General features: G+C 37.3%; 3 protein-coding genes across 6 annotated transcripts; 1 reads left to right on the plus strand and 2 right to left on the minus strand.

Moving 5' to 3' along the window:
* Nucleotides 1–238: 238 nt before the first annotated feature.
* LOC100740052 (tetratricopeptide repeat protein 39B) lies at nucleotides 239–6178 on the minus strand. 3 transcript variants are annotated; one of them, XM_012386401.2, is made up of 13 exons: nucleotides 6059–6178; nucleotides 4213–4333; nucleotides 3750–3956; nucleotides 3592–3661; nucleotides 3485–3513; nucleotides 3233–3413; nucleotides 3026–3158; nucleotides 2445–2577; nucleotides 2258–2357; nucleotides 2125–2190; nucleotides 1321–2042; nucleotides 1005–1238; nucleotides 828–930 (listed from the first exon to the last, which is right to left on the minus strand). In XM_012386401.2, exons 4-13 carry the CDS (start codon nucleotides 3613–3615, stop codon nucleotides 828–830), a joined length of 1725 nt encoding a protein of 574 aa, XP_012241824.1. In that variant the 5' UTR covers nucleotides 3616–3661; nucleotides 3750–3956; nucleotides 4213–4333; nucleotides 6059–6178. The 3 variants fall into 3 exon arrangements, with proteins under 3 accessions (XP_024223841.1, XP_012241824.1, XP_012241825.1); XM_012386402.3 differs by lacking the exon at nucleotides 6059–6178 and adding an exon at nucleotides 4865–5125; XM_024368073.1 differs by lacking the exons at nucleotides 3750–3956; nucleotides 4213–4333; nucleotides 6059–6178 and having other exon boundaries at nucleotides 239–930; nucleotides 3592–3615.
* Nucleotides 6073–10566, plus strand: LOC100740293 (TBC1 domain family member 22B). Of its 2 annotated transcripts, none has more exons than XM_003490021.4 (8): nucleotides 6073–6190; nucleotides 6974–7147; nucleotides 7262–7821; nucleotides 7895–8025; nucleotides 8115–8369; nucleotides 8461–8710; nucleotides 8803–9026; nucleotides 9130–10566. In XM_003490021.4, the coding sequence occupies exons 2-8, from the start codon at nucleotides 7065–7067 to the stop codon at nucleotides 9268–9270; spliced, it is 1644 nt and encodes a 547-aa protein (XP_003490069.1). In that variant the 5' UTR covers nucleotides 6073–6190; nucleotides 6974–7064; the 3' UTR covers nucleotides 9271–10566. The 2 variants fall into 2 exon arrangements, with proteins under 2 accessions (XP_003490069.1, XP_012241826.1); XM_012386403.3 differs by having other exon boundaries at nucleotides 6153–6247.
* Nucleotides 9957–27801, minus strand: LOC100740176. Its single transcript, XM_003490020.4, has 23 exons — nucleotides 27543–27801; nucleotides 27064–27327; nucleotides 26722–26766; nucleotides 25505–26639; nucleotides 24745–25108; nucleotides 24209–24518; nucleotides 23631–24133; nucleotides 23208–23503; nucleotides 22580–23087; nucleotides 22288–22429; nucleotides 22051–22224; nucleotides 21425–21970; nucleotides 20264–21191; nucleotides 17130–20079; nucleotides 16529–16878; nucleotides 15008–16395; nucleotides 14710–14894; nucleotides 14444–14598; nucleotides 13000–14171; nucleotides 12707–12918; nucleotides 11563–12591; nucleotides 11001–11444; nucleotides 9957–10916 (listed from the first exon to the last, which is right to left on the minus strand). The coding sequence occupies exons 2-23, from the start codon at nucleotides 27149–27151 to the stop codon at nucleotides 10833–10835; spliced, it is 13008 nt and encodes a 4335-aa protein (XP_003490068.1). The 5' UTR covers nucleotides 27152–27327; nucleotides 27543–27801; the 3' UTR covers nucleotides 9957–10832.
* Between the last annotated feature and the right edge of the window lie 149 nt (nucleotides 27802–27950).

Here is a 27950-nt window from a genome sequence, read left to right on the forward strand (position 1 = left end):
AAAATGACATCTCCACGAATTTTCAAAAGTTTCGAATATCTCTTACTCTCTTGGTATCTTATTCTATTCTCTTGATACTCAGTAATACTTACCAATATTCTTGGACCCTTTCATAATTTTTTACAACATAATCTGTTATCTATCATATTAAAATTATTATACAACAACCAGGAAAAATATGTTAAATAAAATAATGCAAAAGGCAGAATTATAAGTCAATCATTTTTGTAACAAGTCTAATCAGCAATAAATTACTTTTATTTCCATTTCACCCCCTTCTTATATTCTGTTTGATTTACAATTTATTAAACACTGCAAATACAACATATGTAATGGAGAACGTATACATATAAACAATAGTGATTTCTATTCCCACCAATTAAACTGTCGCATTATACTATCGATACAAATTCGCTAATATCTTTTACAATTAAAATAACAAATTTAAAAAAATCATTCAATCTTTAAATCTTTCTCTAGATCTTTTCAATGAATTCAATGAATGATATATTCACTAGATACTTAATAAATATCATCATCAAAGATGGTACTTTTTAATCAATATCATTAAAGATATTCGTTGATATGTAAAAACCAGCAAAAAATATACACGATGTAAATATACTATACAATAGAAAAAAAATCGATAATATTGGACAGGAATTCTAGAAGTTATTACTTCCAAAATGAGCATTAAAGATCATTAATAACTTATTACATAAAAATAAAACTTTAACAAAAAGTTAATAGTGCCCGAATCTGCAATAGTGTGATGCTATTGGTAGTAATGAATTCTTTTTCGCAGAAAATTTATCTTTCAGGTACTATTATACTAAAATATCTTCGGCCTTCCTTCCAGTCAATTTCATTAAATCGGAATGGATCCTAAACTGTAATCTGGATTCCAACAGATATCCAGCGAATGTTTTTCTGCAACGAATAAGAGTTAACAATCGAATAACAAATGTTATGTGAACGTCTAAAATGAATCATATAGAAATTACTTGACGTCCTCTAAATATCCAATAGCGAGTTGAATATTTCCTTGATCTTGTGCTAGCAAAGCTAATTCTACTGTTGCATAAGGAAGTAAATAGGTATCCTCTTTGATCGATTTGTCCAACTCGAGAACGCGTTTTAAACAATTTTCAGCTAACAAAGGATGTTTCATTTGTCGTAAGCAAGCACCCTTTAGAAGCAATAAAAGTGCTTCATTATCCGTGTGATATTCTGTTTTCCTGTAAAATATTTGGAATTTTTGTATATTACCAAATAAATATTCTGAATTAGATTAGGAATGAAATCGACCGGAAGACTTACGAAGCTTTCGCAAGTTCCTTTTCAGCTTCTTCGATTACTTTAAACATGTTTAGCGTCAAATCTTGTCGTTTGCCTACTATGCGAAACAAATTCCACACATACATAAGTTCAAATATAGGAAGGACCAGGTTTTTTTTTTGAGCAAAGTACCGTTCAGTTTTTTTTACTATAAATTTTTCCATTGGTAATGACTTCCCTGCAATACGTTGTTTAAAGGTAGACGCTTGCATCATTAGAGTATCTATCATTTGCTTCTCTTCGCTTTGTACCGGTGGTTTCCGCATCATAAGTATCGCAGCTCTTTGATACAAATAAATTGTACGTGACCAATGTGATTCTTTGGCTAAAGCATCTGCAAACGTTGCAGCTTCATCCCATTGCTGCAGCGAACAATGTGCCCACATTAATTCCCAGAAACAAATATGATGAAAGTGAGGCCATAGATCTTGACTTTTCCAAGATTTTGTATACCATTCTAAAGATTTCTCAAAATTTCCTCTCGTTAGTTCTAGTCTGCCTTTAAAAAACAAAAACCATATACCGTTTGGATAAAGACTCAGTTCTTCTTCCAAAACTTTTTCACACCAGTATAGATCACCGTCTGTATGACTCAGAACAAATGATATTATTAAATTGTAAGACAAAAGAAACATCGCGCACAACACGTGCCTTAATCCTCTTCTTTCTCCGTATCCCGCTTCTAATTCCGACAAACCATATTCCTATTGATGAAAATAATATGTTGTCGTCATAAGATGGAAAGATTTATACAAAGATTTTTTATAGTAAAAGATATTTTAGTACCTTATCACCCGAAAATCCAATGAATTCTAACAGTTTGATAATTTTCGCTGGCAACAGGGAAATCATCTAAAAAATTCTCAAAAATAGTTATTGCAATTTATTTTGTATAGTAAATATTGTTAATACCACATACCAAATTAAATGCACCAATACCAGTGCGGACACCGCTCTCAAAATGTATCTTATGAGCATTATTTTCCCATTTACGATTATTTAAAATTGATAAACATTCTCTGAAAAAAGATAATGTACATAAGTAATATACTATTTTTTAATCGACATAACATCTACATAGATAATTCACACTATGATTCGTTTACTTATACGACAGAAAGCAGGTACGAATTTTCAATCCAGCTTTAACAAAGCTGACCAAAGTCTCGTCCTCCACAAACGTGAGCATCGATTTTAAAAAAAGTGACTCGGCATAACAGAGTTCCGCATGCACTTCCTCTGCAATAGTAATTCGATATCATTCCTTGCATGCTTAATGATTTAGTAATATCAGTGCCACAACATGTTATAATATGTGGGTAATTTAATTATTAAAAATGGAAAACTTGTTTGTTAGTAAATAAATTCGTACATCAAAATACTTCGCATTAGATAATGAACTATGACTATTGAATTATCCAGATTGATATATATATATATAACAAATATAACAAAATGTCCTGACAATATTCCATAATTTTGCTACAAAGAGGAGATTTAAATATTTAAATTAGTACAAGTTACTGGTAGTGAAATGTTATCTGTTAATTTAAAAACCGACTTACATATAAAGTATTACATGCTTTCCAGGAGATTTTGTGTTGACAATGCATTATAGACAAAATAATATGACTAGCTTGATAAGACATGATGGTACAGATCAATCTGGTATAAATGTATACATTACCAATTGTATAAGCATCGTAGTTAGTCTTCTTCACCATTTTGCCAATATTTTGTGTTAGTGTAACATGTTTACGTTGTTTCAAGCACACAGTCATGCATTGTTTTACAGCTCCAACCGCCTTTTCAATGCATTTCTAAGCAATACACATTACAATGTATTATTGAAAGACATATTTTCCGAATATCACAATTTACTGTGGTTTAATACTTGTTCAGATGTAAGAATAGCCTCGAGGAATGCAAATATACTTGTTCCTAAAGAATGATACATGCTACTGCCTGCCCAGGGCTCCATAATCTTTCTTGCTTCTTCAAAATCATTATTAAAAAAATAGTGTATCGCTTTTTTTGCCTCCATTATTGCTGTATCCAAATCCATAGAACTAGGCCTTGAAACAAAATATAATTAATTTAAAACATATAATGTACATATATACAGGTATATCAATAAAATACTCACTGTGGTAAAGATTCTTGAGCATCTTGAAACTAAAATCATGAGAATGAAAATTTAAATAAGATACTGCTATCACTACTAATGAAACAACCTTACTTATGCATACATACCTCATCTTCTTCGATGTCTGACATTTTGAATTAATGGTTGAATATATTTGATAATATTTGAATTAATATGCTAAAGAGATAAAATATTGTATATTACTATTTAATTTATTGACACTTAATTTATATGTGAGATTTGTATAAAAATAAAATAGTCTCACATTCAATAAATATACAGCATAGAGATCTTATATTTTATAAGATGATCCTTTTATGCACCAGATATGTTAATTATTAGAGATGAAAGATATATTCCTTAAGACAGATTTCTCAATTGTGCTTTTATCTTTAATCTTAGGTCGTTATTTCTCTTGTTCCATCATAAAAATTACATTTTGTAATTTGTAAATATAACTATTAAAAATAAACTACAACAAAAAAAATAAAAGCAATTTCTTACTATAACATATCCTTACTTTTATAATTTACCTATGTATTCTGATATATAAAAATGATTATGATAACCACACAAATATCAAACAAGTTTACAGATTGACATATATTGATAGAAAAGATACATTGATGATAAGATAAAATATATTTTTCAGAGCAACATTATCATTTCTTTAAAGATTGTATTAATAAAAACAACTTAATTTTTAAAGAACAGTGTCAAATGTTTACCGTGAATGATATAGATATATACTTTTATCATGGAATGTTCCTGTTATTATATTCCTAGTTTTGCAGAAAAGATACTTTCTTCAGATATATCCAGGTGGAAGGTGATAGTAGAGTGATAATGCTAGAAATAAAAATTATAGATAGTAAATATACATATAGACAATATATACATGTACGTATAGAAACAAAAACTAATTTACTGATCTTTTTTGATATGTGCGAACTATATGTAAATTTATATATGTATTTAATTTGAATTTAAAATATTTTAAAGTGAAGAAGATATTATCATATTAAATAAACATAATACATATTGTAGTCATAACTGTTATTAAAAGTGTAAAAACCTCAATCGCAATCTTATTACTAGAATTCTTTCTGTTCTATAAAATAAACTGGCAACTACGATACATGAACCCGGAAGCGATCTAAAGTAGAATGTTACAAAGAAAGTAGTATAACTGAATTACCGCGATGGTACCGATAGACCTAGATCGCTCATATAAATTCACGATGAAATCATGGCAATCGATAGATTGAATACATTACAATTAATCAATGCCTATAAATTAACAAAATCTGATCTTTTTATAATCTATAACTTCTAACAATAATATAAATTACTATATGTAAACATTTCAACGTAACTTACCATGAATCCATAAAATGTCAAAACGTAGCTGATCCGATTCACAAGGAAAATAAGGAAACTAATACTTATTTAATAACATTTCTAAGTTAATATAATCAGATTCTAATATGTGTATATGTTACAATGTAAAAGATTATAAGTAGACGTTTTTACATTTTTGTTCAAGATTTGCAAGAATTCTTGTAACACGCAGCTACAAACATAACGGTGTAAAACATACGCGACTGACTGACAGAACACTGATTATGTTGGTATCGGTCAGATCACATACGATGCAATTGTACACGTGACACTAACTCTACACAGTACAATGATGCTCGATATACATATACATATATATATATATATATATATATGTATCATCGAAATCACAGTTTTTAAAAGAAAGATTTGTTAAGAACTTCTTTCGAGATCATCAACATATGATCAGCACGATGACAATTTTGTTTAATGCTTGTTCTTCATAAAAAATAATCAATTGTATTTTTATAAAGGTGACAAATTTAATTATTAAAAATTTCAAGAGTCACTGATAGTCACGTGTAATCTTTCTAGATTTCGAATCTATGAAATTCTATACCTTAATTATACATGTATATTAATATTTATGTAATCTATCACATATCTAATCCTTCTCAAGACTAAGAAATAACAATATAAAGTATTAGAATGGTATACACAATTTAAAGAAATATTTTCAATTAAAACATTTCTTCTAATTCGTAGGTTCATAAAATAGAAAATAATAAATATTACATCAACACTTTTATGTGACACATTTATTTTATAAGGACATATACAAATGATTCTATATAGATTTTACTTTCAAATGAGATTTTAAAGTTTTATGTTTTATTAAACCAAATGTTTAAAGTTTGTTATATAAAGAAAGTTGATATATGTATTGATGTACACTAAACTTTTCTAAATATTGAGAATCGCTGATTTCCTAGCAGACTGCTTTCTCTACCGCGAAATTTCATTTAGTCGAGAAACTGTTACTGTTTTATATTTATTTATTGTTTGCTATTATTAAAAACCATTTTTCATAACATTATTGTGCTTTATAACATTAATGTTTTTATTTATAAGTTTCATGTTAGTTTAATTGATATCAAGAGAAAGATATTTTTTCAGAAAAGAGGTTTTAAAATTACTAGTATAGTTTTAACAAGAAAAGAATATTGTACTTACGTATATGGTATGTAAAAAGGTGATGTAGTGGAACGAATAGTATCGTACATATGCTGATATACCTATGCAAAATTTAATTTAGCCATTTCTTTGATGGCAGCACCATCAAAGACGTGTCATACGTCAAAAGCAGTGAGTGTACATGCATCAAACAAAATTTTGTATCATATCTTATTTCTTGTACATTTGGTAAATTTTTAAAAAGTCATCTAATGTTATATAGTTTATAGTGCACTTGTTTTAACATCTTGATTGAAATGTTGAGTGCACTAAAACAAGAAATCAAAACTAATTCGCCTTATACGCACAGTGTCCCATACTTTAAACCTTACTTAATGTTAAATGCCTTTTTAGTTTGTTCATTCTTGACGTAACTACGCTATTGCATAAATATTTTTAGATATAATGGTATTATCTCCATTCTTCCTAGTCACTCGCTGTGATCAAAATATTTGTACAGTGTAACCTAACCTGTTCATAATTAAAAATAATGTGAAGATTTGATGTTACAATATTTTTGTTTTTCTATATCTTTTAGAGATAGTTTGTTATTATAACTTATAATTTTTAATATAATTTTTATATATATACCAAATAAATGTTTTTTTTTATCCTATACAAAATAGCTGTATATTATTCTTAACTATTGATATATTTATCATAAGATGAACAATAAGTTGGATAAACTTATGTATTAAAATTTATATAATATAAAGTAACATGAATTAGAAAAAAATAACAATTACATAAGTTCACTAATGTCTGTTATTTTTGGCGCTTGTATATGAAATGATATGACCTTTGTAATTTTGTATATTTAGCATAACAATGACTATAACCCAAAGACTGTAATAAGACTGTGTAAGACAGTGTAACAATAATAATAACAAACACTATCATCAAAATTTGTTTCAGTAAACTTTTCTAAGGGTATGAGGACTTTGTACCATTTTTTTAATTATTTGGGAAAGGTGACAGGTGCTAGTTAACATAATTTCTAATAATTATGGAAAATCAGAGTCACCAAGGCGAAGCTTACCAAACGTATCAATCTTTTTGGAAAAAAAATACTCGTGCTGTTCCAGGCAGGTATGTATAATAATATTATGCTTCTAATAATGGTCAAAATAAAGTTACAATTAATCTTTAGTATTGATTATTGAGAATAATATAGTTTTTTATATTTTACATGCATAATAAAAGACCAAGTCCCAAACAAGATGGTAAGCTTGGTAAAATAGGTAGTACTACACTGATGTCTGGCAGTTCAGTTAATATAATATCTACAAGTGGTGGAGTTATATCAGGAAGCAGTGGAGGCTCTACATCATTTCAAGATTTTCAAGAGAGTGTAGATGATGCTTGGGATTCGGGAGATGATGAGTTTTGCACAGTCTCAGATGTAAAAATATCAAAACGAGTTAGCCAGTCTGCTGCTATCAGTGTCATTAATAGTCATAGGTCAGGAAAAGCATGCATAGATTCAGGGACAAATGTAAAATCTACGCATCGCGTTCAAGAAATTATTCCGGAGGAAAAACGGGCGGAAGCTCTCCAAAGATTAGCTGTGCAACCGTTGCATTTGCGAAATGCTAATTTGTCTATGCATTCTCAAGTGAATAACAGTCAACATTCCACAGAAGATGTGGGTGTAAAGTACGGCGCTTCCCCGCAACATAAACCAACTCAATTTCCAGGCAGACCGCAACCGCTAAGACAAACAACCGCGCCTACTAAATTTTTTGTACCTTCTAAAGAACAAGGTGCTTATGGAACAATTTTTTACATCCATTTATCTTTAATGTATCCTTAGTTTTGATTTGTTAATAATTGTAGATGGGGAAAGTAAAGTAGATAAATTTCAGTCCCTTCTGGAAGCTTCTGTATTAAACTTAGACGAACTGAGGCAGTTGTCGTGGTCGGGTATACCTGCAAGACTGCGTTCTGTTACATGGAGGTTATTGTCTGTAAGTAATAAAGGTAAACTATGTCATATGTTTTATGCATAATGATAAAATTTCGTAAAAAATTTTTAATTTTGTTTTTTGTCATCCAGGAGTATTTACCAGCTAATTTGGAGCGAAGGCAACACGTATTAGAACGAAAACGATTGGATTATTGGAATTTAGTGAAACAGTATTACGATACTGAAAGAGATGAAGGATTCCAAGATACATATCGTCAAATACACATTGATATTCCAAGAATGTCACCGCTTATTTCGTTATTTCAACAAACAACAGTGCAATTCATCTTTGAAAGAATACTCTATATTTGGGCGATTCGACATCCCGCCTCTGGTTACGTTCAAGTATGTTTACGTCCGTTGTTCTACCTTTAATTGTCATCTTCAAATAGTTTTTATTTTCATTTCTTTTTCTTGCAATTTTCTTTGTTTTTAGGGAATGAATGATCTAGTGACACCTTTCTTTCTCGTGTTCTTACAAGAAGCAGTGCCTGTGTCAGCGTGGCAAGATTTAGAAAATTATGATGTTGCATCATTACAAAAAGAACAACGAGATATTATAGAAGCAGATAGCTTTTGGTGTTTGTCCAAGTTTCTCGATGGTATTCAAGATAATTATATCTTTGCTCAATTAGGCATTCAGCACAAAGTAAATCAGTTGAAAGAATTGATACAAAGAATTGATGGTTTGTAAATCAGTCGTTTGGAACATTCTGTTTTTCTTTCTTTCCATTGTACCTTGTTTTTGGATAATTACAGATGTAATTCATTCCTTTAGTACCTTTACATCAGCATCTACACCAACATGGCGTGGATTATTTACAGTTTTCTTTCCGATGGATGAATAATCTATTAACAAGAGAAATCCCTCTACATTGTACCATTCGTCTATGGGACACTTATTTAGCAGAATCTGATCGATTTGCTTCGTTTCAACTTTATGTATGCGCCGCGTTTCTTCTTCGTTGGAGACGTAATCTTTTGTTGCAGCCTGATTTTCAAGTAAGTTCAGACCATAGCACTAATGCAAACTATAATTCGATGTAAAGCTTTCTTTCAGTTATTAAGTAAAGAAAGATGGAGATAGTTTATTATTACTGTTTAGGGGCTAATGTTAATGCTACAAAACCTGCCTACTCAAAATTGGACAGATTCAGAAATAGGAATATTAGTAGCAGAAGCATACAAATTAAAATTCACATTCGCAGATGCTCCCAATCACTTGCAAGCTCACGATACCAGGTGACCACTTTCTAATGTGTTTAGATAACGATATGAGAATTGCGCCACGAACATTGACACAAATGATTTTGTGCTAAATTGATATGCCTGTTTTTATAGTCATCACCTATATTATATAATATATCGATGACTCTCAGGACCAGTTTCAATTGTTTTCTAACTGATTCAAGTTATTAATTTTAAGTCGCTTTTGTAGTTCAAAAAGGAAGCTCTGTTTTCGTTATGTTTTTCACAGACTCAAAGTCTTTACAAATTTTATTACTATATTATATGATATATTTTATTATTATAATTATTATTATTATTATTCTATCATTATTACTAATAATATTGTAGCAATTATTTGTAGAGTTACTGGACGATAATCTATGAACAATAAGTTTGCTCGCCATTTCTCAATTTGTGAAAAATATATTTAGATGCATCCTGAAATATGAAGATGTAATGCGGATCGACCGCCACTCATGGTTCGTGTTACATTTGTATAATATATTTAAAATTATTATATACATCGGTAACAAATAAGCAAAAGATTTTATAAACCAGTTGCAATTATATGACTGCTATTTTACGTAGCGATTACAAGTTTTCTTCTACTCGTATAAATTTTCAGTTTGTGACCGATTTCATTTAAACAAGTTAGTATGTGTAATTTACAATATACAAAACACGTAAAAAAAGTAGCACATGTATTATGATAGTATTTATTTCCATTTCTGTCAGTTTTTCTTACTTCAGAATACCCTTAAAAAGAGAACAGGCTATTGTTTGGAATTTAGAATCTCGTGTCAAGAGATTTCGATGCAAATCTTTGCCATGTTTATGCATTGCCATAATACAAATATTACAGAGAGAGCTTCTATCTTTAAATAATCTGTACGTTATTCTTAGTTATCTATGAACATCTTACAAAACAATTAGAATGTATGATATTTTGTCCTTGGTCAGTGATTCAATTGACTTTCGAATGAATGACATTGCGTTTATATACACACAAGAGTTTAATAGAACGTAAAAGTATCGAAAAATACTTGCCTGATAATTTGCATGACGAGAAAGACTAATCGAAAATTGTATAAAAAGGAAAAGATATAAAAAATGCGTATTTCATAAGATGAATTGTACTCTTAACATATGGCACGTATTATTATTATTTACTCGATGTTGTTATGTTCTTTGTTGATTAAATTTAAAATAGCGTAATGTTTTTTGATTCTTCGATTCCAATTTTTTGATCGAAAACTTGTACACATAAAGCGTGTTGCGTCGTCGATTAATAAACGAGACTGTCTCTTTCTTACTTATGTATCTATATAAATATAATATTCCTTTCAAAGTATCTCGAAGTAAAAATCGGACTGAATATTACTTTATAAATACATGAAATTATTTACTAAACGTATGGTATCATTATGATATTCTTAAGTTCAGAATACGTCTTGAATACTCATTGTCGAAAAATGTATGGCATATACATTGGTAAAAGCTTTTCGTTCGAGCGAAATTAACAATACCTACAAAATAAGTAAGAAAAAGGAGGGACGCGTGTGCCCATTTAGTGCTTCTTCAGCTGTCATCGATATCGATTTGATCATAATCGATGTTCAGTGACTGTATAGATGCCAAAGAATCGTTCAGATTAAACGTTTCCTGTAAAAAAAAAAGAAACCTCATTATATTCTTATGTTAATATAAAAACAGAAATACAGATGAAAATGACAAGAAGAAACTTACGTAATCAACAGAAACCAGAGTTGGATAGATGCAAGGTATACATTCCATACGTGTGACGCCATTATTATCAGCGGTGCATTCGCAGTTTTGGCAAGGATTAGGTTGCGCCGTTAAAGCTACCCTCTTGGAGAAAACACTGGCGAATTTTTTGATCGAAGTCAGCTTATCGAAACGTAATTTGTTACCGCTAAATATTGTTCCATTAATTTCCAGAGACAAAGGCGTGCAATAACCTAACGCACTTTTTGAAAGTTTCACTTGTCTTCGTAGGTCGATATCACCGATCAACGTTCTGGAATCTTTTTTCGTATACGATTTCGTCGCGTCCAGACCATAGAAGATCTTATTCAGTCTCTCTTTTTCGAATTCGAAATCACCATCCATCAATATGTGAAGCGTAATATCATGTTCCAATAATACTTCATGTACCACTGCGTAGTCAAGCTAAGAGAGGAAATTTGTTTGAGAAAATTAAGGAAACCGATTGATTGAACGATTCGAATCGAATTGTAGTTCTGAAAAGCACAGGTGCCATTCAGAAGAATATCGTCGAATCACTTACCGTCTGATTTTCCGGCTCGCAATGCGAGCATGGCATTAGGATGAAAGTTTTTGATACGCCGGTTCTGAACACGAGTTTCGAGGCAAACGCGATTGCTGCGAAAATATCGCCGCTTCCATCGCCGATCGGCACGTGATCGAAGTAATCGACGAATCGCGCCACGTTTTTAGTAAAGATTTGTCCATCGAAGACGACGCTTCTCGGATGATCAAACACTCCGTCCGCTCCAAAGGTAACCAGAGACCATCGATTATCCGTCAGACCTTGATCGTTGAGCTCCTTGTTCAATTGAGTGACTAACTGTTCGATGCTACGATTTTCTTTCACACCGTGGTTACATTCTTTCCCCTCGACGATGAACACTACGTCGGTCGAGCCTGGTACTCGATCACCTTCTAATTTAATGAACTGGCCTTCCGCAACTTGACTACCGTCTATCATACTGCAACTACTACATACGTCCGGTATTCTGAGATACGTGTCATGGAACATACAAATTTGCATGTAGGATAACGCCACGGTGCAGGCTTCCGATCTGCTCTCGCTCGCAGTACATATTTTTGAGTATTCTTCCGGCTCTATTACGTGGAAGCAGCTAAGGAATTCCGAACTTTTGTTCACGAACAAATCATTACAGAATTCTATGACCACCGAATCCGCTTTTGATTTTGTTCTTGGATCGGAATTATTTGTCGGGCACTTATCTTCGGTTTCTTGTTCGATCGACCAACTTTCGGCAAATACCCTCACGTTTTTCGTTACGATACCATTCGATGCGATCGTATCGTCCATTGGCTCGTAGTTCATCGTTCCGAGAATACCGGCGGTTTTGCCGTGATACCAACCGGATAATTCTAATGTGCACAGATTGAATTTCAAATTGCATTCGAGTCGGAACTGATTTTGCTTGCGCTCCACGGTAACCACGCTTTCTGCCTGATAGACATACGTCGTTCCATTCTCGAGTTCGATCGGAAGCGCGAGATTATTTGCTGTACTCGACGATTGTCCGGAGATGACTCTGATACTCTGCGCAAAGGTAAATGTATCATTAATCGAATGCTATTTCACAAGGGAAAGAAATTTGAGCATATCGCTAATTATTGTTATTGTTCTTATTATTATTATTGTTATGGTTACTAACATCGTTGAAGAAGTTGAGTTCGAGAGTATCCTTTCCAAGTAACACGATAATCTTGTGCGTAACTCGATTGGATTGTTGCTGATACTCAAGGAGAATGGCAAAGGTGTCATGCACGAAATCGCGTGCTAACAGGTACGTACAGGAACCGATGAACTCTATGTGTCTTCCATCGAAGGTAATAAAGTCTTGCAAACCAACGATCATTGCTTGTGCTGAAATTAGATCGATTGAAATTAGATCGCCGCGAAATTAACAGAATGAAAGAGACACAAAAGACTCGATCATGTGATTACCTCTGAACGGTGGAAGCCAATTAGACGGATCCATGTACGGTCTGTACCGATATAAACTCCAGAAAGTCACGTCCGAGGACGCGAAGTAGGAACTTGCGTCAGAAATGGCTCTGATTTCAGGTATCTCGTGAAATTCTGGCGTTTGATTGAACGAGTGCCAAGACATGGGAAGCTTTTGCTCCAAACACATCAAGCCCTGTCTAGGATCGAAGATGAATTTCGTTTTGGCTACCCGGTATCTACTTTCAGCCTGGAGAGCTGTCTGACTTATATCGATTAATTTCAAGTGAATTAATCGTATGGCACTTTCTATTTTCGCTTGTATCTCGAAGTAATCGTAAGCATAGCACACCTTATCGTACACTTGTTGCATCTTCTCTAAAGCGTAACGTATAGACGGCAATTTTTGTAATTCCTTTAGCTCGTTCACGATCTCGTCGATCACGTCCTTCAGTTCTTTTCCAAATGGTACGAAGGTGAAGTATCTATCTTTCAAGAATTGTATTATCAAACTCGAGTATTTCTGAATGTTGGTGATGATATCGTTGCCCTTGATGTCTCGGTAAAACTTGTCGATATCTTGAGTGAAATTGGAGAAATGATCGAAATAAGGAGAAGAAATGAGGTCGTTTCTTCGATCGTAGAGGAAGTCAAGGAATTCTTTGCTCGTCTTCCAGACCACAGTTTCCAAATAGTGAATGAAACGAATGAACATCGGCTCTATAAGCAGTAAAAATCGATTCCATTGCTGCGAGATCGACTGAGAAATCTGTCCCCAAAGATTTCCTATGTACTTGATGAACGACACGTGAAGATCTTTCATGAACTTGTCGTATTTTTCGAGCAGCTGATCGATTGTGCTTGCCACTTGAGAAATCATGTCGCCCCTTAGAATCGCTGCAGTGATCTCGGGGATTTTGTTTAACGCGCTCTTTATCGTTTCAATGATCCAGAGTAACGAGTTCCTGATCGCTTCCCCAGATTCGCCCATTATTTCCCATATTTCGTTCAGGATATTTGGCAGGGATTCTATGTGACTTCGTAACGACAGCTCATCTATTATATATCCTCCGTAAAGAACGATATCTTTAATGTAAAAATCGTTTGCGTTGTAAGAATCATTTAAATAGTTCTTCAACTCCTCTAGGTCTGTCTGAACTTCCTTAAGATTGCTATAACATAAACAAGCGATGGCATGACTATGACTATTGTGGCTATCGTTTGAATCGTCAAATACTGGAAAGATTAAAATAATCGCACTCTGATTTGTTGGTAATTTTATAATTACAGAACATCTTGTCAAAAATAAGTGTCCGAATACTTATGAGCGATAATGTACATAAAATAGATTTTGTTATTTTAGTGGTAATTTATACAAATATAAATTTACATAGATATCTGCAGTCTATTGATACTAAACAGTAGAACGATGAAAGTTACTCACTTCCAGTCATCGATAAATTCTCGAAGATCCAATTGAGCGTCATCCCAAACATCCGAAATTACGTTCACGGTTTCGATTTTAATATATTGTTTCCAATAATATATATCGTTGTTTATACCATCGTATGCATCCATTGCCGTATTTTTCAAAAGAGCCTAAAATTAAGAGCACATATATTTATTTTCTTTCTTCGTCTTCTTCGAAAACTTGGCTATTTTCAAGTGAAATTTGAATGAGAAAGGATAGTATGAGAAATGATCGCGTACAATAATATCGGCCTTGAGCTCGGGTCTCCAGCGCAGGGTGGAAGTAATCAGTCGGGAATGATTGAGCTTTAAGTAGAAAGAGACGTCTGACACGGTAAAATCTTCATCGTAAGTTCTCCAAATATCGAATACAGCATTCCGTGCGTCAGGAATTCTACCATACATTCGTAAACTCTCCACGGCATCTGTTAAAGAATTTTCATTAAATTCATTAAAATAAGTTCACATTAGAAAGAAGCAAGATTTAAATCCAAATAATTATTGAAACAATGTTTCTCTTTTTAGCTCGTGCGCTAACCTGGAGTGTAGTTGACCATCATCCACGTCAATTTTTCAGTCGGATCGAGAAAGAAGTAACCAGTAGCATTTAGATTCGGTGTATTTATTATACTACCGTTCAAAACGTATTTGCGGTCAAACGGATAATACCGAGCGTTTAAAAACTTGATCGCATCGTTATACTCTCGCTGGTAAAATATCTCGTTGCGAATAAGATCCAATCGTGCATTTAATTTTCCAGTATCTCGAGTTATGAATCCACGTTTGTAATGTCCGTTGTTCGCCATTCCGAACAGCCTGCTATTCTGTTCGTATACGAATCCTTCGGCGCCTAGATCGAATTTCGTACTTGGATGCTTACCCACTATTTGGTAAGAATATTTTTTAGAAATCGGTGGCTCACTTTCATTTCTAAACGATGCTGAAAACTCTAACCACTTGTTCGGATCGATAGAGTAATTAGCGACGAGAAGAATATTCATGGAGTCTCTGGAATTGCTATTTTTTACTTCGCCTATCAGAGCGGCTTGTCTCAGGAAACTCGGATGGATCAAAGCGAAGGTTGCTCGGTGATGCATGCCAGCTTTATCCTCCGAAGAAAGTTTCGTCCAGTTAAACAATGCTCCTATGGTTCTAGGTTTCGTCGTTTTTTGATCCCAAGCGAGTTTCACCGCAGACCTTAACTCTTCGCTGCTGATCCAGTAAGAGCCGTCGAGGCTGAAATTTCTACGAGGATAAGAGACGTTCAGGACTAAGAATTGATTATCCACTTCCTCGGTAGTTTTGTTCAAAATGTTGATACTGTAAGAAGCCCAAACGTCGTCGCCCAAACTGAGCCAGCTGGTTTGCTCGAATTCGCCTGGTAAAACTTGATAATCGGTCTTCAATTGCACAGTCTTGTTCAAATGTATCGCCTTCAAATGGATATCCTGGCCTGTGTGCGACGTTTTAATCCTAGATTCGCCGACAACGTTGAACGCCGTCTTGTTATCCAATCGGTACAAATTAACTTGTTTAAATTCGACAGTCGGATAATTGGTCCCTTCGTTTCCTGCGCTGTACTCAAATTGGTTTATGTAAAGAATACCTATCGGCTTGTATGCGTTCTCAATCGTAATTTGAGTGTGATCTTTCTCGAAGCCAGCTCTCGACTCGCTCTTCGAATTATATTGACCGTGAAGAACTTCCTGACCGTTGTACGTCAGTTTGGAGTAACCGCTGGTCATTTGTGGTCGTTTCTTGTAACCGTAAGTCAAGTGGCCGATGTGACGTGTATTCAGAGGAACTTCAGCGTGCAGAATTCCTTCCAGATCCGAATTCAATTTCTCGCTCCGGTAATTGTAATCCGAATCTACGATCGCAGTGTTTTGTGGCCAGTATAATTTCACGTACCTCTTGTTTCGTTGCCTGCAACAGTTATCATTCGTTGTATTAACCCAGACGTACCTTCGACGTAACTTAATTGAAAAGAAATACGACCCACTATATGTACAGACAAAGATATAGATCTGTGAACGCATAAATGACGCGATTTACTTACAAAGTAGTGAGAACTGTGAACTGACATCCTAACGATGAGATATTCGCCATAGGTAAGATGGTGTTGATGGTTCCGTTCACGTTCTCCAGACTTTCGTACGATACATTTGCCGAAGCTAATCGCGTGTTAGCTGGATAATAAATTTCAGCGCCTATGGAGCCTTGCGTGGCGCCGTAATCAAGCAAGAAAACTAACGTTTCTTGTTGCTGAAACTTTGGACTGTATAGCGAGTATTTCAGTTTGAACTCTTCGTTGATGCTTATGTTGAGGAGATTATTCACGGATTGAACTGGTAGCATTCCCCAGGAGCCGCGAAGATGTCCGTTGATGTCTTTCTCGTCTATGTGTATCTGTGGTAAAACCGAAATGAATTTTTCATTTTACAGACTGTTTTGCTTGTCTTGTATTCGTTAATATGTTTGTAGTGTTGCCGCTAGAAAAAATTATGTCAAGGCAAAGTTGGTCGATTCGGAACGATGAAGAGATCTGCAACGGGTGTCTAGGTTTTCGACGATAACGTGTACAGGCAATGACAGTAAAAATATTGAAATAAAATCTAAATATTTAAGAATACAAGATAAAAAAATGTGGAAAGACAAACCGAGCCATCGGAAGCGTAGTTAGTTTTCGCACGCAGACAGTTGTACCCGATCACGTAAGATACATCCTTGAAGCCTCCGTTGGCGTGATAGCTAATAAGAAGACGATGATCATCGTTATCAGGAGGTGGTAGTCTAACGGTAAACACTCCATCGATGTTCTCATGGTTGCGGAATCCAACAGTAGCGTTCGCCGCAAATTTCCATTTTTCACGATCCACGTCCAAATCGAAACCTACGTCAACGTTTTTGAATGCTTGACGAGGATTCTTGAAGAATAGCCGGGTATCGACAAGCCTGTTGTCAAGATCGGTCGGTCCTTCATATCCAATCAAAACCCTTCCGAACATGTCTGCCATATAGATCAACTTCCATTGAAGAATCGTATATCGAGTGTACTCGTTCAGCCAACCACTTGCCCGAATATCACCGCTATTGTTGGACATCAGCATGCTTCCGGTAAGGGTGACGTTGCGAATATCCGGTAATGGTGTTTCCGCATGAACATAGAGTGTCGTGTTACCGTTCACTTGAACGTTCATAAACGTGATAAATTGCACCTGACCTTCCACGGTTGATATTTTGTCAAAATTTGCACGCGCTCTCACATCCCAGTTCAAAGTGTTAACGAAATTCGCGTCCAACGATCCGTTTATCGGGTGACCAATTAACGCAGCGTTTAATCCATACTTCTCCTTCTTCAGTTTCAGAAGTAAACTGTCGTTTTGACCGATTTCGGCTTCCTTTGGCTGGATCGTTACCTCGACAGTGTGCAAAGAGCCATTCTGCGTCAGCTCGATGGTACCGAAAACAGTAGACACCTTTGAAGTCATGTGATTTAGTAACTGGCCGTTCAATTTGTGTATAGAATCGCTTTCTTTTATCGTGTTGCCGTGAAACTGGAGATGCGGTTTCCCGTTCGAGGCAGGCGTATAGAACTCAGACTGGATCCTGTCACCGCTATAGTTGCCCAATAGTTTGTATTGTCGGTCGAGTAGTTTCGCTAAAACTTCTAGATTCGCGGTACCGTTGTTCGCGGTCGTGTTTGGATGATACGAGACGTGAACTTTGATGTTCTTTAACGATTCTATCCAAGAGTTGAAGAGAACGAAAGCTTTAATTTCATCTTTCGTCGCGTGCCAGCTCGACAGGAAGGAAAGTCCGGCAGGTTCGGCAACGTTACAACTTATCTGCGCGTACCTTTTTTCCACGGTAAATTCTCGTTTCGCGGTAATAGTAGATTTCGGTATCTTCAGCAATGGTGTATCGACCTTGATAACTATCAACGTGTCCATCAACGATTCTTTCGTTTCCAGAAATCCGTTCACATCGATGGCACTGTCCGGTGCGCGAACACTGAACTTAGGCCTGTAAAGGCTGCCAGAGACGCGCAGGCTGCTGTTAATGTTAATGAATTTCAGAGACTCTATCGGAGTTTTCATGTTCAACTCTAGCACTTGCTCTTCGCTTTCGCTTCGATAGGTGTAAATAGCGAGTACTCCGGTTTCGTACCAAGTCACGTTCTTTTTAACTTCCACAGTTGCTTCCATCCTGTAGATGAGTTTTTCTAGGTCCACGATAAACGCATTCGAGCAGACGATCTCATTGACGAAACCGAACGGAACGACCAAGTTCAATTTGTTCCGCATATTGAAAAGATCCTCCATCCAAAATGTATCGTGCAACAGGATTTTCTTGTCGTCGAAACTGCCCAGAACAGCGGCGACCTTGTAAGTCGGTCCTTCGTTGTCTATATCTAGTTCTCCTACGATAGGTTCGATAATTATAACACATACTTCGAATTCACCGTGCCAATGAAGGCTACTTTGCTCCTCGTAATCCTCGAACTGATCCAGCTCGTCTTTCTCGACGTTGTCCTCGTTCTCTGTCAACTCCTTGCTACCGTCGTTCTTCACTTCATCGATGTTCGTCTGGTTACCCGTGATAATAATCGGTATAGTAATCGGCGCAGGTTTCGGACCGGCTTTAGCTCTGACACCGATTTTCACGTCTGCGTATTTTTTGTCAGACATTCTTATGGAGAATTCCGTATCGATGTCGACAGACTCGTTCTTATCGCGTGCTACGATTAACTTGGCGACGATTCCGTTCTCCTCGAAACCTTCCACAGGCGTAAACAGTACATAACTGTAATGAAAATCAGTAATATTGCGATAATGCCAAATACCCTGGAAGCCAGCGAGTATACGGTTGTAGCCAACACGGAAGTCGGCCTCTCGATTGTTCAACTTAGCGACCAAGAGTAGCCTTTGAAGTATTTCCAATGGCGTCGCGAGTGACAGTAGAACGTTGAAGTTGTAAATCGGCGTGATGAACTGACAGAGTATCTCGAAACCGATAACGCTAGCTGGAGTGGTCACTTCCGCGACGATGTGTCTATTGCTTTCCGACAGACCGAATCTTCCACGAACCAAAGAAAACTTTTCTAACGGAGTGGTAACGTTGAATTCCACCATGGATTCCTTCAAACGATGAAGATCGCCGATCAGTTTGCCAGTATAGGTTTTTACATCCAAATCCAAGTTAGCCGCCCCTAAGAATTTCCAGTTTGGTAACACTTGCAGCTGACATTTCATGTCGCTCACTTTGTAGCGAGTCACCGGCGACTCGAGATGCAGATTACCAGTTAGATTGAAAACGTCATCGGACTTTTTGTCCAAGTGCCAAATACTCCAAGCATTGATCACCTTATCCGGGTGATATTTAACTAGTAAACGAGTGTTCGCGGTTTCCCAACCGATAACCTTATGAGTAACATTGACTGTGGTCGACAAAATATCATGAATGGAGCTACTTATTCCACAGTTGGCTCTCCATTCTTTAACGTTATCGTGCTCTTCCGTACTGCCGTCCAATTCCGCCATCAATCGTTGCGAATCCTTCCAGTGAACATTACCGTTCAATTTTATCTTGTTTTGTTCCTGCTCGTACCTGTAACCCAATTCGAACGAACGAATTAATCCAACCAAATTGACTTATACGTTCCTGTATTAGACTTATATATTATTTAAATAAAATATTTGAGAAATGATTCGTTAAAGGATACGTTATTCTATCTGGATAGACGTTGTTTTAAGATAATTCAAAGATAACCGAAAGAATTTTCGTTACTTGCCTGACGCCTAAGGCCGTTTTCCTCCAATTTTCAAATGGCATGAGCAATCGAGTGTCCAGGCTGATCGATTTTATCAACGGTTTTACGTTATATTCCGTCGCGATGAACAATTTTATCGCTTCTTCTGGATTCCAATCGATCGTAGCATCCACGATGTAATTGTAGTATCCCCGCGCGGTCACGTGGCAGGAGCAGGCTAGTAAACGACCAGGATAGGTCAGAGTGACCATTGTGCTAATATTTCGTTCAGTTAATTGTTCCTCAGCGCTCGAAAGCGCGGGCAATTGAGCCTTTTGACAATCTAACGAGAAAAACAACGCTAGTTTCAACGCAGGATCTCGATTTGCGTCCCATTTCACTTCCGCTCCGAATCTCTTTTCATTTTCCTCGTTCATGCTAATAAACGCTAAATGAACGTCTCGCCATTTGTCCAAGTGTATCTGCATTCGAATCTCTCGTTGCGTGTCAACTTCTGTCATCACCGAATACACGTTTCCTTTGTATCTTCCTTCCACGTACGATATAATGTTTGTCGGTGATGCTACCGTGTGATTTAAGATGAAAGCGTACCTATCCTGATTCAGCTGCTCTACGTGCAGAGCGATTCTAACGTCGCTGTAATTTCGATACACCTTGCAATTCACCAGGAAGTCGTTGACGAAACTTGGAGATTTCAATATCAGCTTCAAGCTGTGACTAAATACGGTCGCCACGGATCTGTCCGAGTAGGTGCCACGTGCTGTTATGTTGTGCCCGCTGAACCAAGTTCCAGCAAGATCCAAGTCGTACGTTCGCTTCATTCTCTCTGTGATTCGTACGTAGACCAGCATCGAATTAAAGTTCGGAATCGTCAAGTTTACGCGACTCTCCATGATGAACGCCAAGCCGCGAGGCATTATCAAGTTCACTATTAGGTTAATCTCTTTTCCTAAACACAAAGAAATTGAGATGAGAAGACGTAGTAAGGGTTTTATTCTACGTCAGGAATTGAATTATTATATACGAGGCTGAATCAATATCAAAAGAATCACAACTGGAAATAGTTGAATTTTGCGTTAGAAGAAGATCGGAGGAGGATTTCAGGGACTAGGGATGAGAAATTTCATTTGACCATTGTTTTCTAGAGCGTTTTTTTCCCGACATTGTGCGTTTAATTCTAACCTGGGGCGTATCTTATCAACAAGTCCGTCTTCGATTCCGGTCCCATAGCATAGTGAATAATTCCAACTTTGATGTCCAAGTTCTGAATGGGTTTTGTTATGGCGAACACCGCGTTTACTTTCGTATCCTGATTTTGAAAATACATTTTCGAATAAAAGATGCTCAATAACGCTGTAAGCTTGTGACGATCGTCCTTGAGATGTGGACTCGAATTCACTTCCGCGCGTAACTCCAACTGACCGAGCGCTTGTTTATACGATCCTTTGATCTCCGTGTTCAATTGAGGATATGCGCTAGATTGTAACTTTAAATCGACCGTTTTGTGCGTTACAGGTTTCAACGAACGATTGTAAGCTGACAGCTCGAATATCAGACTTTCCTTCTTGGGCATCTTTTGTATCTGATACTCCAATTGGAAGGCGCTGGTCAAGCTCACGTTTCTTCGAACGATGTATCCCGTGAATTTGCTCCATACCCTTTTCGTTTGGAAAGTCAGGTCTATATCGCACTGAGAAACATTGCTTTTCCAAACGTTTCGGATTTTACCTTTAATAAAATCGAAGCTTTGGTTAAACAAATCGAATTAAACCAAGTAATTGATGATAGGCGAATCGATAGAGTTAAACCTGAAAGAGCCGCAACCCGTTCGTTGTTCACGATTAAGTGCATTTGTGGGTTGAACGTGTATCCATAGGGAAACCTTTTGATCGCGTAACCTAAGCTTGCGTCCAAGTGCTTGGTACCATTTATGTCGAAACCAATGTCCACGAATGTCTCGTTTTCCGTGCTTTTGTAAGTACCTGAAAGCAATGAAGTTAATCGTCGATAAGTTTACTCATAGCTTTGCTAACGTACGAGCTCACCTTCGGCCACCAGAGAATTTCCAGCAGATTTTAATAAAACCGTTACGTTATGAGTCTTCGTATCGAACGCTACCATTGCGCTTAACTCTCTATTAACCAACGATCCAGGTGTATCGAATGCGACTCTAAAAATATTTCTCTCCTAAAACGAGACAAACGAAAATACTGGATACTAATGTACGCTACGTCTCCCATAATTACAAAATCATCGTAAAATCTTTTATTCTTATACAGATACGAAGTACGTGTAAATTTAGCGGTTTTTGTAAAACGAAAATAAAAGAGACGATACCATTGTCTTCTCCCATGTATACTTCAGCAAGTAGTTCTTGGCGGTCGGATCAGCTTTGATCAAAGAGATTTTGAAAAGCGTGGGTCCGTTCAAAACGAAGTAAGGCGCGTTCGGATCTTTCGTTGCGTTGGATAGCTGATAATTAACGCACATCTTTAAACCAATCAATCTATCGAGTGCGGCCCAAGTGCAGCTCGTGTTGCTAATCACATTTTTCGGGATTGGTATTAAAGCTCGATCGTTGTTATTTTGGCCGGCGATTAAAATGCCTAGTGGCTTTTCCACTAATTCGGCGCCGTTGCTTCTTGTTAAAAGGATGTCCGTGCCAACGGAAAATACCTCCATTTGTTTATTCGGCAGGCCCAAACTCAATTTGACCGACTGTAATCCTTTTACCTCCAGATGAATTTGAACTGCTCCGGAGGAGTACACGTTCGTTCGTAATTTAGTTCCAGCAGTCTTATAAAAGGCGTCTACGGTCATGCTACCGATCAAGTCGGCGCTCATGCTGTTCACACATATAGATATTAGTTTCATACATCATAATTTCATAATGCCGAAGAAAATAAAGGCAACAAGAGAAATAAAACAAGGAAGATGAGAAGAGAGACGATGCATTTAATTATACCTAGGTGCAATATTACTGATGAGTTCGATCTCTTTCTTAGAAATCCTCTTGGTGTCCAATAACCCTGACATTTTGAAATTGCAAGCTGCGGAGCCAGCAAAATCCAAGCGTACAGGTAGCCCCGATGTCATCGGGGCCACATAAGTGGAATCCAAGAACATTATTGCATTTTCGTAGCGAATCTCCTTTCCAGAAGCAATTTCATTAAACTTCTCCCATGGATTAATACGCGTTAAGGCTTCTCTAATTTCACGATCGCTGTTATACATAGAATATTTCAAGTCGCTTCCGAAGATCTGCAAACGAAGCGAAAAACTATCGTTTCGTATAGCGCGCAAATAGACGAATAACGAACATCGAAATAACATTTATAGGAATGCATCGCTATGCGTGATCATTAACTGGTCACGTTCTCTATCTCACCTTATAACTAAAGCTGATTCTGGGTTCGTTGAAATTATTTTCGATAACATTCGGTAGCCTTTTCACGCGTTTCCAATAGTCTTCTTCTTGCTCCGGAGCTGCTCTGAAGTTTCTGAATAAATGTTTGAAGAATCCCGACACTTTCTCGTTACTGTACGGTCCATTAGGACCAAAGAACTTCTCCGCATAATATTCGAAGCCTTCGAGTCTGGTGGTTATTTCAAAAACGTTCACAGATTCGCCGAACAGGTCGAAGGTCAAGTTGAACGTAGCGGTTCTAGGTATATACGATTTAGGAGAAAAAATTAAATTTCCTTGGTAATTTCCACCGAAATTATATTCCTCCGAGAAAAAGGATCCGTCGTAGTTTCGTGAGAACTTTCTTCTGTCTTTGTTGAACTTGTCGTCGAGGTCGCGATCCGTCAAAAGACTTTGAACTTCGATTCTGGTCGGCGAAGCAGAATTATAGAGATTGGTCAAGTGGCTCCAAACGAAGGTCCCGACTGTGAACGAAGTTTCGAAGAATTAAATCCGATTCTATTTCAGGCGAAGATCATAGAAGAGAATTCAACAAGTACCTTGGTTAATTTCTTCCGATTTTAACGTGTGCTTGATTGTTTTAACGACGTTGTAATCGGGGCAACGCATTACTTGCAGATAAGACGCGATACGTAATTCCGTATCCAAGGTAAAGTTCCGGTAGTAGTTCAGAAAGTAGAGATCTCGCGTTTTCTCGCAAGACGGCATTCTACGATGAGCGTCGATACTCGCTACGCGAACCTCCGTGGATAAAAATCCTCCTACGTCATCTATGCATTCTTTCAATAGTTTTGATAGCTTCTCGGTTTCCAAGCCCATGTTTCCGATCGCTTTTAACGCCTCTAATGTCTGTAAAAGCAAGGAAGAATTAGGTAAGCCAATCATCTTGCAGCATCTTTCGAATTTCTGCTCATAGGTCAGCCGATCAAAAATTGTTGTTCCAGCTTAAAATTTTTGAACGAGTGAAACACTTGAGAACCAAATTGATAGTTTACAGATTCTAATGTATTCTAGTAATTTTTACAAAGATTAAAGGGTTAAATAACTCACCGAAATACCTCAATATTTAACGTACCTCTTTCGTTGTAGAAAGTGAATGCGTTCGAGGTGCACATCCCTTTTCGATCTTTTGCTCGAGGTATGAAAGGAATCGTGTCACCTGTTCCACATTGGTACAACTTATGCCGTGAGTGGAACAGAAACCATAAATCGTCGTGGAGTAGCTCAAAATGAACTGGGTCTCTGGAATTTGTTGATGAAAATCGAGAAGGGGTGACAGAGCCCTGATCGTATCTCGATTTGGCCGAGGAACTAAAGCAAACGCGATGACCCACTTGTCGATCGTCGAATGATTGACGTATCGTTTTATTATCAGATCTTTCATTACGTTCAAGGCTGCGTTACTGCCAATGAATGGCAACGAGTCGACAATGTGTTTCCTGTGGAATTAATAAAAAATAAATTCCTGTATTCCGAGGAATCTTGGATTATGTGCCTTATTCCTCCAAATGGGATCGGTAACCAATCGAAATGAAATTTGATATCGTGGAAAGATACGATAACTTTGAAACACGAGTACAGTCTATTGGAACAAACTGGAATTTAAATTCACAGACATACAATTTTTGATTTGGTTCAGCTTTGCTTTCACGTATGGCCTCACGAGGGAACGATGCCTCACGTATAGGTATTTGCATCATTCGAACGCACGAATCTTTGAAACTGAGATTTCATATTACAGGTTCACAGTTCCTCCCCATAATACGTAACAAATTTCATCTCGATCGGTGTCTTTCGGAAGTATAATCTTTCCTTTTAAATTCAACGCTACTCACTTGCCAGTTTTGCAAATACCGTGGGCCCTGACGAATAATTGCGACAAGGATGAATAATCGAGAAGTCGCGCCGACTGAATGAACGCAGTGAATGTCTCGGGAAATCGTTGCTGCAACTCATCCGTACTCACTCCTAGTCTACACATTGTCTTCAGCAAATCTCTGGCACTCCTCAACTCGCCGTGAATGGTCCTCGGTGTTTTCGAGTAATCGTACAACAAATTGGTTCTTCTCGCGCGACTGTGTCTGTCCTTTTCATATTTTTCCTGTTCCTCTTCGTCTTCCTCTTGGTCGGACCCGTAATTGTCGCTTTGTTCGTACTCGTTGCCGTAGCTATAATCGTCTTTCAATTCTTTGATCAATCGAAGGGTAGTGGTCGATTCGGTTCTTGCGCCTGTACTGCCACTCGACAGCGGCACCAGCACGTGAAACTCGTTGCACACGATCTTCTCGTAGACGTTGTGATCAATCGTTAACTCGCAATCGCTTCGGGACTCGAGAAGAGGATGACGAGGACCGTGAGCGCCCGATCGCGGACTCTTGTAAGCGTTTGAACGAATAACAGAGAAATGTTTTGGCCCGTGCATGCAGTTTGACAGATTTTTCGTTTTCTTCACGACCAGACTGGTCTGTCTCGCCTCGTGGAATCGATAACTCGTCTCGCAGATGCCATTCACGTCTAATTCTTCCGCGCGATAATCCACGTCAAATCTGTGCATGCTGTTTTGCAGCGTAGACAACACGCCTCTCTTCAAGTTCAAGGCCCAGACTGGGTCGCGTTTGTCCGGACATAGCTCGTCTATCCGACCATCGTCGTAGGCGAACTTCAACGCGAAACGTTCCAGGTTCTTCTTGAACTCCGAGCCGGCACGGTCGGGAAATTCTGGATTGTATTTCCGAGGATCGTGACTTAGGCTCACGTTGTGGAATTTCAAGCTTCCCTCGCAAGGGTTGTTGAAGCGAATCACCAAATCCGCATCCAATCGTAAGGTGGACTCGTTCGCAAGGAAATCCAATGACGGCGGCATCGAAAACGACGTAGACGATACATTGCCCAGATTCGTGCTCACGTCTACCGAATATCTGTACCAGTATGACACGTTCTCTTCGTATTTGAATTTCTTCGTCGCTGTCACTGTAAACATCGATCGACATCAATTATCCGCATCTTCCCTTTCGCTATACGGCTACAACAGCTTCTAAATCGTATCAATTACCTTTGCATTTCGCTCGGCCGCACAATGTAGGATCTTTGACGAATTCTGTAACGAAAGTTTCGTGATCAAATACGCTCCGTTTCGTGATTCTTAGAAATACGTTCTACGCTTTTCACGCTGAACTGATAACGGTGGCCACCGATACCCGCGAATCGAGTACTCGACGTAAATTCTTGGAAGGAAACGTCAAACAATAAGCGGCACCGATAACCAGCCGACGAAAAAAGATCGACGCGAAACCGATAAACTATCCTATAAATGAATTTCATTCCGTTCAAATTTGATCTTACGTGGATCGAAAATCGTCGGTTGATCTTTCGGTTGCTAAAAACTTGAATTTACCTGGCTGCGCTGTACCGAGGACGAAACAGATCGCAACGAGAAGAAAAATAGTAGCGCGTCCCAGCGACCGTTCCTTGTTCCAAATCATACTGCTGGTTACGATAACAGGGCTGAATATCTGCTTATTTCATCTATACGCTCGCTCCTTCATCCCCTTGCGTTCCTCGTGGATAGACTTCTTGCAGCTTTTAAATTGAATGAGATGACCCGCGGTTTAGCACTAGCACACCTCTGACCGGAACACGATCAGATACTCGAACCCTCCTGCAACATTTCGATCTCGTTACCTCTCTCCTTCTCTCTCTCTCTCTCTCTCCCTCCCTCCCTCCCCCTCTCTTTCTCCTTGCCTCTTTTTCTGACTGGTCCATCGCCTTTTGAACTTTGCTTTGTACACGAAACGATTTAAAGGATTCGATCGGCGAATAGAGAAATGATAGAGATTTAAAACACTACATGAAAGAATATAATGTAGCTCGTACCGTGTCGAAGATATCCAAAGATTGCGTTAAGAAATCACTGATCGAGGGGAATGATCGCACTAAGAACAGGATTGGGGTGCAAAGCAGGCCGCGGTCGTACACGCTTGATGGGAAGCACGGGTACACGATAGATCGGTTAAGTAAGTGCTTCCTGCCCCGACTATGTTCGCTGACCGAATGGCCAACGACATCGAATCAACTACGACACTGCTACTCTTTTCAGGGGGGAGAGGATCAGTATCAAAGGTCTTCTTGCTTTTCGTGCTTATTGGAGGTTACAGGTCATAACTAGATAAGATAACAACAAAAAAGATTATTCTCGGCCACCTAAGATTTTTACATTAAGTTGCAACAATATAGTTCATACTATGATCACTGACCATACGTACTTATAGCATATTTTCTTTC

This window comes from Bombus impatiens, unplaced genomic scaffold (assembly GCF_000188095.3).
Source record: "Bombus impatiens unplaced genomic scaffold, BIMP_2.2 scf_0389, whole genome shotgun sequence".
NCBI classification, from domain to species: Eukaryota; Metazoa; Arthropoda; class Insecta; order Hymenoptera; family Apidae; genus Bombus; species Bombus impatiens.

Coding starts and splice junctions, on each gene's coding strand:
- LOC100740052 (XM_024368073.1), bottom strand. CDS start 3,615: ATGTCAGACATCGAAGAAGATGAG. Junction 3,514..3,591: donor CAGACATCGAAGAAGATGAG/GTATGTATGCAT, acceptor TCATGATTTTAG/TTTCAAGATGCTCAAGAATC. Junction 3,159..3,232: donor CTATTCTTACATCTGAACAA/GTATTAAACCAC, acceptor TGTATTGCTTAG/AAATGCATTGAAAAGGCGGT.
- LOC100740293 (XM_003490021.4), top strand. CDS start 7,065: ATGGAAAATCAGAGTCACCAAGGCGAAGCTTACCAAACGTATCAATCT. Junction 7,148..7,261: donor ACTCGTGCTGTTCCAGGCAG/GTATGTATAATA, acceptor GCATAATAAAAG/ACCAAGTCCCAAACAAGATG. Junction 9,027..9,129: donor TGTTGCAGCCTGATTTTCAA/GTAAGTTCAGAC, acceptor ATTACTGTTTAG/GGGCTAATGTTAATGCTACA.
- LOC100740176 (XM_003490020.4), bottom strand. CDS start 27,151: ATGATTTGGAACAAGGAACGGTCGCTGGGACGCGCTACTATTTTTCTT. Junction 23,088..23,207: donor ATCAGTAATATTGCACCTAG/GTATAATTAAAT, acceptor ATGTGTGAACAG/CATGAGCGCCGACTTGATCG. Junction 14,172..14,443: donor GAATTTATCGATGACTGGAA/GTGAGTAACTTT, acceptor TTTATGTTATAG/CAATCTTAAGGAAGTTCAGA.